This window comes from Hypanus sabinus, chromosome 4 (genome assembly GCF_030144855.1).
Source record: "Hypanus sabinus isolate sHypSab1 chromosome 4, sHypSab1.hap1, whole genome shotgun sequence".
Taxonomy (NCBI): domain Eukaryota; kingdom Metazoa; phylum Chordata; class Chondrichthyes; order Myliobatiformes; family Dasyatidae; genus Hypanus; species Hypanus sabinus.
The window spans coordinates 110,438,391-110,457,634 of record NC_082709.1 but is presented as its reverse complement, the minus strand read 5'-3'; the positions used below and the strand labels follow the sequence as shown (position 1 = coordinate 110,457,634).

At 41.9% G+C, this 19,244-nt stretch overlaps 1 protein-coding gene across 3 annotated transcripts in view; it reads left to right on the top strand.

Moving 5' to 3' along the window:
• The first annotated feature begins 65 nt into the window (after positions 1 to 65).
• Positions 66 to 19,244, top strand: part of LOC132393083 (RCC1 and BTB domain-containing protein 2-like) — an 85,658-nt gene continuing 66,479 nt past the window's right edge. For 2 of the 3 annotated variants that reach the window (XM_059967861.1, XM_059967860.1), the window contains exons 1-3: positions 66 to 141; positions 5,030 to 5,201; positions 6,061 to 6,211. In XM_059967861.1, coding sequence (XP_059823844.1) covers positions 5,076 to 5,201; positions 6,061 to 6,211 — 277 coding nt within the window. In that variant the 5' untranslated portion in view covers positions 66 to 141; positions 5,030 to 5,075. Of the gene's footprint in view, positions 142 to 5,029; positions 5,202 to 6,060; positions 6,212 to 19,244 lie in introns of those variants that run through there. The other variant, XM_059967863.1, reaches the window with a different exon arrangement.

Genomic DNA, 19,244 nt, shown 5'->3' with positions numbered 1-19,244 from the left:
CTCGAGCCACCCCGCCGTCGCGCGAGATTTGGAGGCTGCAATCTGATTGGACGCCGCAGCTCCCGTAGGCGGCACGCTTCCCTCTCTTCCGGAACCAGGGGCCAGAGGAGCAGTCGAGTGCTGACCGGTCCATATCTGAATGTAAGTCTTGCACTTGTAGGAGCTGTCGAGCACTACGCTTTATCTTCTTTATTTTTTTTAAAAAAAGAAAACCCATTTTGCGTGAATTGGATTTATACTTCCAACCCGGGTGTGAGCTACAGTCTATTCAATAAAACTGAGCTGTGTCTAATTTGGTATTTCTCCAATTTCTCGTTTTATCTTTTAAAAATAAGCAATAACGGGTTCAGGAGCCTTGAAATATGTTTATTGCGAGGGTAGAGTGTGTGCACTTTTGTATTTTATATTGCACCAGAAGACTTGTATTTGTCAAAATGATGTTCTATTGACAACACAATTATTTAGAAATTATGTTACGCAGTATAACGTTTGTGTCCACTGTACATTAGAAGTTGTTTGAATATTTTAATGCAATTTCGTATTTACTCCATCTGTATTGAAGGAAATGATTTTGCTGTTGAGTACTCCCTGCACAGGAACATCCAAAATTCACACAGGTAGCTAACGGACACAAGCAGCTTATTCCCTGTAAATGTGAGGCCTGCTTCATTGATATATTTAGAGGAGATGGGCTGCTGAAGGAGCCCTGGGAATGAGTTTTAGAAGGGGTTCCCATAAAACGTTGATCCTCCATGTGTCTTTGGACCTTTCCCAGCTTGGTTCAGCCTTGACGTCTGATGTCTTGAAATCCTTTCAGCAGCTGATCATCTTGACGTCCTGATTGGCACTCCTGCCCCTACCCTAAACACAAGTATGTCTCAGTTGTGACCTCTTCAACCCCAAGATCTGTGGAGAAAAGGTCTTTTGTGTGGCCAAAGGGGCAAAAAGCTTCACAGTGTGGAAACAGGGCCCATAGCTGGACTCGTCCATGCTGACTGCATGTGCAGTGAGCTAGTCCCATTACCCTGCAGTCGGCCCACAGTCCTTTAAACCTCTTCTATCCATGCACCTACCAAGATGGCTTTTAGATGTTGCTAATGTATCCACTTCAACCGTTACTTCTGGCAGCTCATTCCATCATTTGTGTGAAGTAGACACAGGCCTCCAGTCTGACAAAGAACCCTTGATCATCAACATTTGCTTCCTACTACTGATCCCATTATGAATCCGGTCCACGATCTCCCTGTGGATCCCATGCCATCTCACCTTGTAGACCAGCCTTCCATGAGGGACCTTGTCAAACACCCTACTAAAATCCATATAGGTAACATCCACTTCCCTACCCTCATCCCCCCTCTTGTTTGCCTCCTTGAAGAACTCCAAGGCATTTTCGGATACAGCTTCCCACACTAGCTGTCCTGAATTAGTCTCTGTCTCTCCAAACGTTAGAGGATCCTGTCCCCCAGAACCCCTCTGGAAATTTACTTGCCACCAATGTCAGACTCACGAGCCTGTAGTTTCTTGGCTTGTTTGTTGATGCCCTTTTTAAAAAAAAAATTGTATCACATTAGCCGCTCTCCGGTCATTCTGAGCCTCACCTGTGGACAGAGATGAAGCAAATAATCTCTGTGATGGCATTTGCAATTTCTTCTTGAGCTTCCACAAGATCTGACAGTGCACTCGGGGATTTATATACCTTAATGCATTTTAAGGTCTCTAATACATTCGCCCTGCTAAGTCATATGTGGTCCATGACATTTCCTTAGCTTCCATCATTTTCTCCAAGGTAAAAACTGAAGAGAAATATTCATTAAAAATCCCTGCCCTTTGGTTCCATGTACAGATGGCTATGCTGATCTTTTAAGTGGATCTATTCTCTCTGAGCAATCCTTTTACTTATTCCTATAAAATTTCTCGGGATCTTGCCTCACCTTGCCTGCCACCTTTCTCATTTCCTTTTTTTGCCTCTTAAGTGACCTCAAGGGATTCATTAGCCCCTAATTGTTTATGTACAGTGTTTGTCTCTTTCTTGTTTTTAATCAGAATCTCAATAGCTCTTGTCAGCCAGGGTTGCTGAAACCTGCCTGCTTTGACCTTCACCTTAAACGTGGGCTCTGAACTCCTGACATTGCACTAAAGTCATTAAGAAGGTAAAGATAGAATATGAAAGTAAGCTAGCCAGTAATATTAAGGAGGATACCAAAGGTTTCTTCAGATATATAAAGCGTAAAAGAGAGGTGAGAGTGGATATTGGACTGCTGGAAAATGACACTGGAGAGATAGTAATGAGGGACAAGCAAATGGCAGACATACTGAATAAGTATTTTGCATCAGTCTTCACTGTGGAAGACACTAGCAGTATGGTGTAAGTTCCAGGTGTCAGGGGTCATGAAGTGTGTGAAGTTAACATAACTAGAGAGAAGGTTCTTGAGAAACTGAAAGGTCTGAAGGTAGATAAGTCACTTGGATCTGATGGTGTACACCCCAGGGTTCTGAAAGAGGTAGCTGAAGAGATCGTGGAGGCATTAATACTGATCTTTCAAGAATCACTAGATTTTGGAATGGTTCCGGAAGACTGGAACCATTCAAGAAGGAAGAGAGGCAGAAGAAAGAAAACTAGAGACCAGTTAGTCTGGCCACAGTGGCTGGGAAGATGTTGGAGTTGATTATTAAGGATGAGGTCTCAGGGTACTTGGAAGAACATGATAAAATAAGCCATAGTCAGCATGGTTTCCTCAAGAGAAAATCTTGCTTTACAAATCTGTTGGAATTCTTTGAAGAAATAACAACAAGATAAACAAAGGAAAATCGGTTGATGGTGTGCACTTGGATTTTCAGAAGGCCTTTGACAAGGTGCCACACATGAGGCTGCTTAACAAGCTACAAGCCCATGGTATTACAGGAAAGATTCTAGCTTGGATAAAGAAGTGGTTGATTGGCAGGAGGAAAAGAGTTGGAATAAAGGAAGCCTTTTCTGGTTGGCTGCCTATGACTTGTAGTGTTCCACAGGGGTATGCGTTGGGACCTCTTTTTATGCTATATGTCAACGATGATTGAACTGATGGCTTTGTTGCAAAGTTTGCAGACGATATGAAGATAGGTGGAGGGGCAGGTAGTTTTGAGGAAGTAGAGAGTCTACAGATGGACTTAGACAGATTAAGAGAATAGGCAAAGAAATGGTAGACAGAATATAGTGTTGGGAAGTGTAAGATCATGCACATTGGTAGAAGAAATGAAAGCATTGACCGTTTTCTAAATGGGGAGAAAATTAAAAAAACTGAGGTGCAAAAGGACTTGGGAGTCCTTGAGCAGGATTCCCTAAAGGTTAATTTGCAGGTTCAGTCTGTGGTGAGGAAGGCAAATGCAACGTTAGCATTCAATTCAAGAGGACTGGAATATAAAAGCAGGGATGTAATGTTGAGACTTTATAAACCACTTGTGAGGCCTCACTTGGAGTATTGTGAGGTGTGCCGAATCTGGAGAGGGTTCAAAGGAGGTTCACAAAAATGATTCAAGTATTGAGTGGCTTGTCATATGAAGAGTGTTGGGCTCTGGGACTGTATTCACTAGAATTCAGGAAAATGAGGAATGACCTCATTGAAACCTCAGAATGGAGGAGCATCCTTTTAGAATGGAGATGAGGAATTTCTTTAGCCAGAGAGTGATGAATCTGTGGAATTTTTTGCCACAGGCCACTGTGGTGGCCAAGTCTTTATGTATGTTTAAGGTAGAGGTTGATAGTTCTTGATTGGTCAGGGCATGAAGGGATACAGGAGAAGGCATGAGATTGGGTCAGAGGAGAATTGGATGAGCCATGATGAAATGACGGAGCAGACTCGGTGGGCCAAATGGTCTAATTTTGCTGCTAAATCTTACGGTCTGAAATGCCTCCCATTTGGCAAAGGACTTGTCCAGTCAACCACTGCACCCATTAAATGGTTCCAAAATTTGCTCTACCTAGCTCAGTGCATTTATCAGTGACCTAACTGTATCTATCTCCATAAATTTGTTAAAACTAATAGAGTTATGGTCACTGTACCCAAAGTACTCACTGATCTTTTCCCCTACCCTCTTTAGTAGATCTTTTACACAATGTTTAGCCCAGTCATATTACTGAAGTTAAAATCTCCCACTCATACTACCTTATTATGTTTACAATTAGCTGCAGGCTCTCTGCATACCTGCTGTTCTGATTCCTGGTGACTGTTATTGGGCGGGGTGGGGGGGGGGGGGTTCTATAATATATTCCCATCGAGTGACCATTCCCTTGTTTCTAAGTCCTATCCATATGGCCTCACTGGATGATCTCCCAAGAATATCCTCACTACTGACTTGTTAAGTCCTCCTTCATCAAGATGGCAAATTCCGTTTCTCTTTTACCTGCACCCCTGTCGTGTCTGTAGCATCTGTATTCTGGTGCATTGAGCTGCCAGTCCTGTCTTTCCTTCGGCCAGTTATTTATCAAAAGCAAACATCCTGTAAATTTTAGAAAACTGAAGTTAAAAGCCACAAGCATGAAATACTCAGCAGATCAGGCAGTAGCCATAGAGAGGAAACTTAAGGTTGTTGATCTATCATCAATCCTTTTTTCATCCCTTTTCTACAATTTAAAACTTGTCTGATTTCTAAGTTGAAGTCACTGTGCTGAAAGGTTACAAATGTGTAACTTAACAGAAATGTTAATCTGCCTGAAAATGATCCTTTTCGGTGAATACTAAAAGGATGTGGCTTTTATGTGGCTAAAGCCCACATGGAGTTTAGATTTTCTGTTCAGTTTCAATCTTATGGTCTGGATTATGGATAATCTAAACAAAGAAGTTAGCATGAGATGTCACTTCATTTTTCTGGGGTGGCATCTGTTTGTCACTGAAAAGTCACTCACCTGAATTGGGAAATTTAGCAAAATCAGCTAATTAAACCTATAGTCAGTAGAAGGTCATTTTCCTCCTCATCCGAATTTACAGTAATGTCAGAATGAACTAGAACTAAGTACAGTGCTGAGAGCATTCCTATTATCTTTCCTTTGCAGGCCTTGTTTGTCGCACTCTGCTGTGCTTCACTGAAAGACTCTTGTCATGTTGGATGTTGGGAAGTGGCCATTGTTTGCCTTGCTTCCGCCTCAAGACCTCCGCTCTATTCGCCTGGCCTGTGTCTTTGGTGCATCCGGTAATGAAACTCTGTACGTCACAGAAAATGATGAGGTAATGTCCTTTCCTTAAGGCTATCAAGACATTGTCCTGATTCTTAAGTAATGGAAACAAATACAAATAAATGGAACAAAAGTTGTTATTTATATTTAAATAAAAAATGGGTCTCCTTAAGCATTTTGAAAATAAATCTTCAACTATTCATGAGCCAAGGGTATCTGTGATGCTTTGTCTGTTAGCAACCTTTTGTTACTGCATGGTTGCCTTGAATTAGCTTTGGCAAAATATCTTTGGCCTGCAGTAATAAATTTCATGTTTCTCTGTACATTGATAGAGTTTTCAGTAATTTAATTTTCAGCATTCCAGGAGCTGTAGTGTTTTGCTTTTGATTTTACTGACTAGCTTGTTCCCCAGCTGGTTCAGTATCAAATAAAGATGAGAGATAGATAGTACATTTTGATAAGGAACTTGTATAGACTACTACAACCAAAACAAAAAGCACTGGAAAAAGTCAGCTAGATAAGCAACGTCTGTAGCAAGAGAAACCAGTTAATGTTTTGGGTCGGGGGTTGAGTCTGAGCAAACTGATCTGTTTTGTTTCAGATTCCAGTTTTACTTGTTTTCCATGGAGAGGCTATTTTCTTTAGCTGAACCCCCAAACTGTGTGATGAATGAATATTGATCTGGAATGCTACTTCTCTCTCGGCAAATGTATTGAGAATTTTTTCTTTCAGATTCACAGTATCTGTAGTCTCATTCCTTTTGAGTCTATGGTGTCTAATTCCAACATAAAGTAAATTCTCTAGACATTTGTTTTTGAGAATCCAAACCAAAATGTTTAAGCTATTAATGAAAACCAATTCAAATTTGTCAAGAATTACAGACTAAATTCAAATTCTTATTTTGCCGTTAGGTATTTGTCCTTGGGACGAACTGTAGTGGTTGCTTAGGAACTGGTGATATTCAGAGTACAATAGAGCCCAGGAAAATCGACGTTTTGTGTGGCAAGAAGATTGTTCACCTAAATTATGGAAGTGGACCCCACGTGGTGCTTGCAACTTCAGGTAAAGAATCTTAAAAGACCTCAAGGGACTGTGCCCAGTGCTACTCTCCGACCCGCTTTTAACAAGGGACTGTGCCCAGTGCTACTGTCCGACCTGCTTTTAACAAGGGACTGTGCCCAGTGCTACTCTCCGACCCGCTTTTAACAAGTTAACTGGTAATTGCAACAATTTAAAGTGAAACTGTCCCTAATGAATAGGGAATGTATAGAAATCTCAATATTTTTACCAGATATTAGAAAAAAAAATTCCACCTAATGTTAGATTTATTGAATTGGACAGTAACAATTGTAGCATCTGTACATTTCTGGTCAAAGGGCAGGTAATTCTGGTAATTAGATCGAGTGATGATGAAGGAATGGCAATATATTTCAAATTTAGAATGTTGAGCAAATTGGAGGGGAACATGTTGGTTGTGGCCCCTGACTGGACTGGAAGACTTCTTCCTTCTTGTGAATGGAGATTGTGGGTTTGGGAGGTGCTATTGGAATCGCCAAAGCAAGCAACTGAGGGAATGAGTATTTATTGTGGATGTGGCACCAGTTAAGCAGACCACTTTGATCTAAATTGTGCCAAGCTTCCTGAATTTCCATGCAAATAGAAAGCATTGCATCACATTCGTGACCTACGTCTCTAGATAATGGAAAGTCTTTGGGGTGTCAGGACTCGAGTCACTTACCACAAGGTACCTAGGCTATAACTTCTCTTGTAGCCACAATTTTGATGGGCTGGTACAGCTGATTTCTGGTTAAAGGTGACATCTGAGGATGTTAATACTGGAGTAATGCAATTGAATGTCAAAGAGGTGGTTACACACTTGTTGGGAGTGATCATTGCCAGCACTTTAGAGGCATGGATGTAACTTGCCATTATCACCCTGTTCCTGAATGATACGTGTTTGGTTCATGTCAATTTGCAAATGGAATTGAAGACTTCGCAGTTATTCACAAATATCCTCACTTATGATGAAAGGCAGTGGCTTATTTCACTTGGGTAGATGTCAGTGTTTTAACTGTATTGGAACAGCTAGGCTAGAGGTACAGCCAGTTTTGGAATGTGAATTTCAAACTACCAGATAGGACTTTGTCTGGTCCGGTAGCCTTTGCTGTATCTGTGTACTCTGCTATTTCTTGATATGACGTGGAGTGAATCAAATTGGCTAAACGTTGCTTTCTGTAATAGTGGGATTTCAGGAGGAAATTGGGTTTGATGACCCACTAGCTGAACATTATTATGAATGCTTTAGTGTACCTGTTTTAGGCCCTGCCATTACTAGTGAGAACGTTCTGGGAATAACTTCCCCTAGTTACCTGTTTAATTATCCACCACCATTAATAACTAATTGTGGCAGGATGTCTGGCTTTGTGAGATTTCTTAGCTCTGTCAGCTGGCTGCTAGCTTTCTGTTTATCATTGTGTTATGGCTTCATCTGGTTCATAATTATTTTTAGATAAGCTTAATGTTGTGCATGACATGCTCTTCTACACTTATTCAAATAATTGCTAATGGCAGAGGAAGCAATGTGCTGGCCCATGAGGCTTCAGACTGTATACTGGTTGTGGACATTTCCCTAACTGATGGTCCACGATGCCTCATAAATCATCCGTTTTCTACTGGTGGATCTGTTCCAAGTGAATTTCATTTAACATGATTGTAGTGCTCACAACATGGAATACAGAAATAGTACAGCTCGGGAAAAGGCCCTACACACCATGATATCTGTGCCAAGCAGGGTGCCAAATTAAATGAATCCCTTCTTCTTGTGTGTGATCCCTATTCATGTGCCTATCCAAATGCCTCTTGAACACCGCCATTCTATTTGCTTCCAGTATCACTCTTTCAGTGCATTTCAGGCACCTACTACTTTCTATATGAAACAAAACTTACCCCATGTATCCCCTTTAAACATTACCCTACTCACCATAAAGGTATGCCCTCCAGTGCCTGACATTTCTACACTGGGAAAAGCAGAATCTGAATCAGGTGTATTATCACTGGCATGTGACATGAAATTTGTTAACTTAGCAGCAGCAGTTCAATGCAATACGTAATCTAGCAGAGAGAGAGAAAATAATAATAATAAATAAAGTAAAACATAAACAAGTAAATCAATTATGTATATTGAATAGGTTTTTAAAATATGCAAAATCATAAATACTGAATATTAAAAAATATGAGGTAATGTCCAAAGCTTCAATGTCCATTTAGAAATCATATGGCAGAGGGGAAGAAGCTAGTCTGAATTGCTGAGTGTGCCTTCAGGCTTCTGTATCTCCTACCTGATGGTAGCAGTGAGAAAAGGGTCCTCCACCCTGGGTGCTGGAGGTTCTTAATAATGGACACTGCCTTTCTGAAACATCACTCCCTAAAGATGTTCTGGGTACTGTCCCAGGAATAGTAATTAAGGCAGCCCACATTATTCCCCTTTGGCACTGGTATGATTGTTGCCTTTTTGAAGCAAGTGGGAACTTCTGCCCATAGCAGTGAGAGGTTGAAAATGTTCTTAACAGCATTCTGGCCTTCTATTCTGTCTGTGCTTCTGTCAGATCTCCCTTCAGTCTCCAATGCTCCAGAGAAAACAATTCCAGTTTATCCAACTTCTCCTCATCTTTAATACCTCCTAATTTGGGCAGCATCCTAATAAACTTGTTCTGGACCCTCTCTAGAGACTTTACATCTATCCTGTAATGGGGCTACCAGAATGCATGCGAAACTACCGAAACAAAGTTTAATACAACTGTAAAATGACTTCTATTTCTTACACTCTAAGCCCCTAGTGATGTTATATCACTTATTTATTGTCTATCTGCCTGTGTTGCCGCTTTCAGGGAGGTATAAATTTGGACCTATGGTCCCTTTATTCGTCAGTACTGTTAATAATTCTGCCACTATCTATACATTCTTTACATTTGACCTCATAAGACCTATTCTTTAACCTATTCTCATAAGATGTGCTCCCCAATCGAGGCACCATCTTTGTAAATCTCCTCTGCACCCTTTTTTATGGCTTCCACATCCTTCCTGTAGTGGGGCAACCAGAACTGAGCACAGTACTCCAAGTGGGGTTTGACAGGGTCCTATATAGCTGCAACGTTACTTCTTGGCTCCTGAACTCAATCCCACGATTGACGAAGGCCAATGCACCGTATGCCTTCTTAATCACAGAGTCAACGTGTGTAGCAGCTTTAGTGTCCTATGGACTCGGACCCCAAGAAACCTCTGAACCTCCAAAACTGCCAAGAGTCTTACCATTAATACTATATTCTGTCATCATATTTGACCTACCAAAATGAACCACCTCACACTTATCTGGGTTGAACTCCATCTGCCACTTCTCAGCCCATATTTGTATCCTATCAATGTCCCGCTGTAACCTCTGACAGCCCTCCACACTATCCACATCACCTCTAACTTTTGTGTCATTGGCAAATTTACTAACCCAACCCTCCACTTCTTCATCCAGGTCCTTTATAAAAATCATGAAGAGCAGGAGTCCCAGAACAGATCCCTGAGGCATACCACTGGTCACCGACCTCCATGCAGAATATGACCCGTCTACAACCACTCTTTGCCTTCTGTGGGCAAGCCAGTTTTGGATCCACAAAGCAATTTCCCCTTGGATCCCATGCCTCCTTACTTTCCCAATAAGCTTTGCATGGGGTACCTTGTCAAATGTCTTGCTGAAATCCATATACACTACATCTACTGCTCTACCTTCATCATTGTCACATCTGCAAAAAATTCAATCAGGCTTGTAAGGCACGACCTGCCTTTCATAAAGCCATGCTGACTATTCCGAATCATACTAGGCCTCTCTAAATGTTCATAAATCCTGCCTCTTAGGATCTTCTCCATCAACTTAACAACCACTGAAGTAAGACTCACTGGTCTATAGTTTCCTGGGCTATCTGTACTCCCTTTCTTGAATAAAGGAACAACATCTGCAACCCTCCAATCCTCCGGAACCTCTCCATTGATGATGCAAAGATCATCGCCAGAGGCTCAGCAATCCCATCCCTTGGCTCCCATAGTATCCTGGGGTACATCTCGTCTGGTCCTGGTGACTTATCCAACTTGATGCTTTCCAAAAGCTCCAGCACATCCTCTTTCTTAATATCTACATGCACAAGCTTTTCAATCCACTGTAAGTCATCCCTGCAATCACCAAGATCCTTTTCTGTAGTGAATACAGAAGCAAAGTACTCATTAAGTACCTCTGCTATCTCCTCTGGTTCCATACACACTTTTCCACTGTCAGTCTTGATTGGTCCTATTCCCTGACGTCTTATCCTCTTGCTCTTCACATACAGTCAGCCCTCCTTATCCGCGGTGGATTGGTTCCGAGACCCCCCCGCCTATACCAAAAAATGTGGATGCTCAAGTCCCTTATTTAACCTGAATCAATGCAGTGGTCTTTAGGACCCAGTGGAACCCCAGACTTTATTTAACATGTTCAGTGCAGTGGACATTAGGACCCGGCGTAGCTCTGAATCTGTGGTGTTTCTGTTCACAAAAATAATCACGATCGCGATTGAAAATAAGGTGGAAGTAATAGAGCGATCAGAAAGAGGTGAAAGGTCATCGGTCCTTGGAAAAGCATTAGGCTACAGTCGGAACAATTTTAATGGAGCATGTGAAAGGCCCTGCCCCGATGAAAGCTACAATTATTACTAAGCAATGGAGTGGTTTGTTTATTGAAATACGTATGTTTCTTAAGTGTTTTATATGCATAGAAAGGTAAAATATGTACTATATACTAAGAAAAACATTTGACTAACTGACGCTAAATAATACCAGATGTACTTGTTCTGACCTCAAATCTAACTTAAAAACGGACTCAGGAATGGAACTCGTTCATAACCCGGGGACTGCTTGTGCTTTTAAGTCATTTTTAGATTACTTATAATACCTAATACAATGTAAATAGTTGTTATACTGTATTGTTTAGGGAATAATGACAAGGAAAAAAATAGTCTGTACATGCTCAAACGAGTGCTGGAGAGAGAACTTCTGGGCTTTCCCGATCCGCGGTTGGTTGAATCTGCGCATGCGGAATTCGCGGATAAGGAGGGCCCACTGTACTTGTAGAATGCCTTGGGGTTTTCCTTAATCCTGACCACCGAGGCTTTCTCATGGCCCCTTCTGGCTCTCCTAACTTCTTTCTTGAGCTCCTTTCTGCCAGCCTTCAAATCTTCTAGCTCTCTATCATTACCTAGCTTTTTGAACCTTTTGTAAGCTCTTCTTCTTGACTAGATTTACAACAGCCTTTATACACCACGGTTCCTGTACCCTACCATCCTTATCCTGTCTCATTGGAACGTACCTATGCAGAACTCCATATAAATATCCCCTGAACATTTGCCACATTTCTGCCGTACATTTCCCTGAGAACATCTGTTCCCAACTTATGCTTCCAAGTTCCTGCCTGATAGTCTCATATTTCCCCTACTCCAATTAAACGCTTTCCTAACTTGTCTGTTCCTAGTCCTCTCCAATGCTATGGTAAAGGAGATAGAATTGTGATCACTATCTCCAAAATGCTCTCCCATTGAGTGATCTGACACCTGATCAGGTTCATTTCCCAATACCAGATCAAGTACAGCCTCTCCTCTTGTAGGCTTAGCTACATATTATGTCAAGAAACCTTCTTGAACACACCTAACAAACTCCACCTCATTAAAACCCCTCGCTCTAAGGGGATGCCAATTAACATTTGGGAAATTAAAATCTCCCACCACGACAACCCTGTAATTTTTACACCTTTCCAGAATCAGTCTCCCTATCTGCTCCTCAATGTCCCTTTTACTGTTGTGTGGTCTATAAGTCAAGTCACTTCTATTGTCATTTCGACCATAACTGCTGGTACAGTACATAGTAAAAATGAGACAAAGTTTTTTCAGGACCGTGGTGTTACATGACACAGTACAAAAACTAGACTGAGCTACGTTAAAAAAAAACAAAATCAGAAAAAAACTACACTAGACTACAGACCTACCCAGGACTGCATAAAGTGCACAAAACAGCGCAGGCATTACAATAAATGATAAACAAGACAATAGGGCAGTAACGTGTCAGTCCAGGCTCTGGGTATTGAGGAGTCTGATAGCTTGGGGGAAGAAACTGTTAAATAGTCTAGTCTTGAGAGCCCAAGTGCTTCGGTGCCTTTTCCCAGACAGCAAGAGGGAGAAGAGTTTGTACGAGGGGTGCGTGGGATCCTTCATAATGCTGTTCACTTTGCTGATGCAGCTTGTAGTGTAAATGTCCGTAATGGTGAGAAGAGAGACTCCGATGATCTTCTCAGCTGATCTCACTATCCGCTGCAGGGTCTTGCGATCCTAGATGGTGCAATTTCTGGACCAGGCAGTGATGCAGCTGCTCAGGATACTCTCAATACAACCCCTGTAGAATGTGATGAGGATGGGGGGTGGGAGATGGACTTTCCTCAGCCTTCGCAGAAAGTAGAGATGCTGCTGGGCTTTCTTTGCTATGGAGCTGGTGTTGAGGGACCAGGTGAGATTCTCCATCAGGTGAACACCAAGAAATTTGGTGCTCTTAACAATCTCTACGGAGGAGCTGTCAATGTTCAGCGGGGAGTGGTCGTTCCGTGCCCTCCTGAAGTCAACAACCATCTCTTTGGTTTTGTTTACATTCAGAGACAGGTTGTTGGCTCTGCAGCAGTCCGTTAGCCGCTGCACCTCCTCCCTGTAAGCTGACTCGTCATTTTTGCTGGTGAGACCCACCACGGTCATGTCATCGGCGAACTTGATGATGTGGTTCGAGCTGTGTGTTGCAGCACAGACATGGGTCAGCAGAGTGAATGGCAGTGGACTGAGCACACAGCCCTGGGGAGCCCATGTGCTCAGTGTGATGGTGTTAGAGATGCTGCTCCCGATCCGGACTGACTGAGATCTCCCAGTCAGGAAGTCTAGGATCCAGTTGCAGAGGGAGGTGTTCAGGCCCAGTAGGCTCAGTTTACCAATCAGTTTCTGGGGGATGATTGTGTTGAATTCTGAATTGAAGTCTTTGAACAGCATCCGAACACATGTGTCTTTTTTGTCCAGGTGGGTTAGGGCCAGGTGGAGGGTGATGACAATGGCGTCGTCTGTTGAGCGGTTGGGACAGTACGCAAACTGCAGGGTGTCCAGTGAGGGGGGCAGCAGGGTCTTGATATGCCTCATAACGAGCTTTTTGAAACACTTCATGATGATTGATGTGAGTGCAATGGGACGGTAGACATTTTGTGGGGACGATGGTGGTGGCCTTGAAGCACGTTGGAATGGTGGTGCTGCTCAGGGAGATGTTGAAGATATCAGTGAGAACATCTGCTAGCTGGTCTGCACATCCTCTGAGCACTCTTATCAGTGGAGTTATTGACCCTTTACTCTTCCTAACTTCCACCCACTGAAACTCTGTGGACAATCCCTTCATGTCTTCCTCCTTTTCCACCGCCATAACACTATCTCTGATCAACAGTGCCATGCACCCACCTCTTTTGCCTCCCTCCATGTCCTTTCTGAAACATCTAAAGCCTGGCAGTCAAAGTAATTTTTCCTACCCCTGAGCCATCCATTGTTGTCTTAGTCTATTACTAGATGTGTTCTGTTCAGCCAAGGTGGCATGCAGAGGGTGAGAAGCATTTTTCAGAATTGACAGGAATTTCCATAGAGTCCTTTGTTCTACCACAGCCTCCAGTGTGTCCAGTTTGATCCTATAACAGAGTCAGCCTTTCTAATCAGTTTATTGTGCTTGTTGGCATTACCCATGTTGATGCCATTGCCCCAGTACATTACCACATAGAAGATTGTGCTGGCAACAACAGACTGGTATAACATGTGAAGGAGAGACTTGCATACTCCAAAGGACTTCAATCTGTTCAGGAAGTAGAGGCGGCTCTGGCCCTTCTTGCATACAGACTCTGACAGACAGCATCAGATGCCACAGCTCTGATCCCTGTAGGACATCATTGCCCACACACCAGCCAGAATAATAACCTTCCACTGCTATCCTCTGTCTTCTATGAGCAAGTGAATTTGGAATTCATTGTGGATTCCCTGCACCTTCATCTTCCTGATTAACTTACCATGAGGGACTTAACATCAATGCCTTACTAAAATAGACAACATCCACTACCCTATCCTCACCAATCACCTTTGCCACCTCCTCAAAAAATTCAGGTTTGGAAGAGGTGACCTATCCTATACCAAGCAATGCTGATTGTCCTTAATTAAACCATGTTCTTCCAAATGTGAGTAAATCCTATCCCTAAGAATCCTTTCATATAGTTTTCCTGCTGCTGATGGGAGACTCAACAGCCTATAATTTGCTGCATTATGCCTATTTCCATTCCTAAAGTAACAAAATAGTCTGCTCCCCAGACCTCTGAGAAATTACCTGTGGTTAGAAAAGATGTGAAGATGTTCATCAAAGCCTTAGAAATCTCCTCTCTTGCCTCTCTCAAGAACCTGAGATGGATCTCATCAGGTCTGGGGATTTATCCGGCTTAATACTCTTCAAGAGATTCATCACCATATCCTCCTTGTGCTTGTTTAGTAATTTGCTGATATCTTCAGACTAGCCACAAGTTTCATCCTTTATCCTGAAGCAATCCCACCCTCTCTTCTAGTTATCCTCTTGTTTTAATATATGTAAAACAAAATGCCATCCAATTCACTTTCATCTTAGACACGAGTAAGTCTACAGATGCTGGAAATCCATGGCAACACACACAGAATGTTAGAGGAATTTAGCAGGTCAGGCAGCTTCGATGGAAAAGAATAAACAGTTGAAACTTCTTCAGGACTGAGAAGGAATTGGGAAGATAGCTGAATAAAAAGGTAGGGGGAAGAGAAGAAGGCAAGCTGGAAGGTGATTTGTGAAGCCAGGTGGGTGAGAAGGTCAAGGGCTGGAGAAGGAAGAATCTGATAGGAGAGGAGAGTGGACTATGGGAGAATGGGAAATAGGAGGGGACCCAGGTGGAAGTATTAGTCACTTTAACCGTACTTGGCAAAGATAGTTCATGTCTCCTCCTGGTCTTCTTAATCCCTTATATTATATAATATCCTCAAAAGCTCTGTCCAATTACGACTTCCTAAGGCTTAAATATGATTTCTTTATCCATTTGTAGAAGTTTACATCTTGTGTCATGCAGGCTTCCCTAACCTGACTGTCATTGTCATCCTCCTTACTGAAATGTGTCTGTCTTGAACTCTGATCAACTGGCCTTTAAATGACACTTGCGTGTCATTGTAGACTTACCCAATAAAACAGCTGCTCCCAAGTTACTCTCCCAAACTCCTGCCTAGTAATGTTGTAATTTGCCCTGCCCCAGTTTAGTACTTCCCTCCCAGATCTAGGCTTATCTTATGACTATCCTAAAACTTCAGGCATTGATATCACTATTTTGCAATATGCTCTCCCATTGAAAAGTCAGAGATCTGGCCAGGCTTGTCTCCCAGTGCAAAGTCCAGCTTAGCCCTTTCTGTAGTTGGGCTACCATATGTCATTTCAAGAAACCCTCTTGGATGCACCAAACAAATTCTGTCCTAGTTTAGCCTCTTTCACTAAGAAAGTCCCAGTAAATATTGGGGATGTTAAATCTTCCACTTCAACAATCCTGTTGCTTTTAGGTTTTTTCATAATCTACCTGTAGGTATATTCTTCTATCGTGTGCTGACTGTTGGGACCTTATAGTATAATCCAATCAGAGTGATTGCACTTTCCTATTTTTGAGCTCTATCAATATTTCCTCAGTAGATGAGTCCTTTACTATGTCTTTTCTTTCTGATCAGCAATGCAACTCCTCCACCTTCTTTACCTCCCTCTCTGTCACATCTGAGACATTGTCAGTCCTTTCCTTCTCACAACCAGGTCTCTGTAATGGCCACAGTACCATAGTTATATGTATTGATTCAGCCCAAAAGTTAGTCTTCCTTACCTGTAATACTCCTTGCATTGAAATAAATGCACTTTATTAAATAAGTACCCCAAAAACTATTTGTTCACCTCGTAATTCGACATACCAGAGGATCCCTCTCTCCCTAGTAGGGGAAAAAGAGGTATCCCTGTTTCACAGCGAGAGAGGAGACATAACAAATAACTCACTGATTTACGATGTTAAAAGTCTGTTGCATCACCTTTTCCAAGATCTGCGCCTAGATAGTCGGCGCAAAAGAGGCGCAGCCCCCTGGACCCACAACCCCTGGCAGGTGACACTCTGCTCCCGGTGTCCTCTGTTCTCCCGCAACGCTTCAGTCAGGGACACCGGCCTAGAATCAGCACGTCTCCAGAGAATCCAGAACCCTGAAGGTGCGCTGGTGTCCTTGGGATATCAAAAAGCGGCTGTTCGTGAGGCCCTGAGAACAAGTCCCATTCCCACAAAGAACCTAACTCAGAGTGTAACTCCAGGTCAAAAGAACCTTGAAAAGGGTTATTAAAAAAAAAAGAGATTTCAAAGATAGAAATAGAGCTGTTCCTGAAGATGCGAGCAAAGGAGTCGCTGTTTAGTGCCATTTTGATGGCTCTGCCCCTCCAAGTCAGGGGTCAATGTTGAACACTTTCAGGGTGTATCTATCCCACTGTGCTACCTACTTTGTGGTCTTGTTTGCCTGTGGGATGTACTAGGGACTGTGATGGTGAAGTGTGCAGTTTTGTTTGGAATGTGTAACTTTGTTGCCTGACTGGTCACACAGAGTGCAGTTTGGGTAAGGATGGCAGATATCCTTCCCTGGGGTACATTGGTGACCTGATAGTTTTGTGCTGATAATTGTTAATGACCAGAATCTCAAAAAAAATCCGGATTATTAACCTGAAATTAAATTCTCCCATTTAATACAGGGGGGATTTAAACTTGGGTCTCTGGATTAGTAATCCTGATCTTCAGTAATTTAAACCATTGCACAAGTATCTTACCTTAAGTCCATTTTTGAGCTCTGGCTGCTTGGCTAAATGCCTTGATAATAATAATTTTTTATTATTATATTGTTATTGTTATGGCCTTGTTAATAATTTCCATTCAGACCTGAAGAATTTCTTTAGTCACTGAGTGAAACCAGGGATTGGCCAGAAGAAGTTGACAGGTAAATCTGGTATTTTGTCTCGGAACATGATGGTGTTTGCTTTTAACATTTAGCTGAGATTATCTTTAGAACTGGGGATGATAGATTTTGAACAGTGTGATATGAAAGGTCTAAGTGGATTCTTCTTGTTAGATGTCCTTTTTCCAGTTAGTGGTGGTCATGTTCTGCAGTTGGCCACCAAGCCTGTGATGTAAGGGGAGAATTAGTTTGCTGCAGGTGAGAATGTGAAGAGGGTAAGGGGTATGTGTAGAGGGGTGGGCGAGGGGTAAGTGTAGCAAAATATGTAGACAGGACAAGAGAGAGGTACGTTATTAGGGAAGTAAGGAGAGGTAGCTAAAATAAGGTGCCAGGCCAGATGTGGAGACCACAAGGAAAAGGGAACCTGCGACCACAAGACAATGTGCTTGGCAAAGTATTTTAAGGATACCAAAGTATTTCAAGTGTCCTGAAGTACGTCAGTATTAATTATAGGTATTACACTTCAACCTTTGCTAAATTCTGAGTATTTTGCATGCTTAGCTATGCAATAGCCAATCAATTGATGAATTTGAATTGGTAACCATATTTGCAAATGTACCCTGCTTTTGGGTATACGTATGACCTTTGTAAACTGACAAATTGGGAGTTGACTACCTTACGCCCGAAGTGCATGGGGCTGCGAACTCCTCTCTGAATAAAAACCGTTTCAGAGGTAATTTTGTGTCTCTGGTGTTTTTCCTCAACTGAGCAGGTAACAGTTACAGGTTGACACAGGGTGATAGTTTGGTGCTGTGAATACACACAGGACAGGGAAGTAATGGGAACAGCACTCTCAGAATGAGCAAATGTCTTAAAAAAACATAGAGATGTGATTTAAAGAGATAATTAAAAATGGTACATCAAGAAAGAGAGGCTGACTTGCACTTGGTTAAACTGTTTTCATGTATTTTAAATAAAATAATAGCATTAATTGTTTAGAGAGATGTATTTTAGGAAAATTAAATGAGGGTAGTTATTTTCGGACTTTATAAAAACACTTTGTTAGATACTCCTGTGTGGTCAAATTTAAAAAGAAACAAGAAAAATATGCTAGATTAAAAAACTTAAAAGAAAGAAAAGAAACTAAAGAAGGACTTTATCAATGCAAGCAGGAGCATCTGACTCAATGGTTTTTCTAACCTGGAACATCCTGCCTTGACACGACCTCATGCGATCTGTGGTGTGTTGTGCATTATGTCAACACTACCGTTCACCTTTACTGAGTCTTCAATTCACAATAGTGACCATTGACCCTTCAGTGAATGTACCATAATTTGCCTCCTTAAGCCCATTTGATGGATGGCACTATTGACAAGAGTATCCGTGATTTACTACAAGGTCACATTTATATTGCCACACATATTTCACTATATTTATTCTTTAGTTTCACCAACTTCAAGAACCATATCCCCACAGACCAGTGCAGTTTTTCCATGCATTGATAACGTGTGACTTGTTGGTTTTAACTCCAATATCCCTATATTGATGGCTTGTTTCAGGAGAACATAACATATTGCGCTCACTTCAAGTTTGAATGTGAATGACTGATCTTGCACCTTAATATTGGTGTTGACATATCTAATGAGTGTCCTTACCCTAGCTTGACCATCCATTGCATTACATTGTTAAGTAATCATTCATTCGTGATAACATGGGTTTCCCCAAGTGCTCAGGTTTTCTCCCTCATTTCAAAGGCGTACGTATTATCAGGTTGATTTTTAAAACATTTTTTTTTATTGAGTTTTCAAATGATTACAGAAGGAAAGAAAAAAAAATTATCAACCCTTCCCCCCATCCCTTAACCCCTCCCCCCTAACATATCCCTATAGAAAGAAAAAAAAAGAGAAGGAAAAAAGAAAGAATGCCTGGATATCGGAAGATCCCCACATGCTCCATGGAGTTCAAAATAGCTTTAGTATATATATTTATTTCTTTCCCCAAAT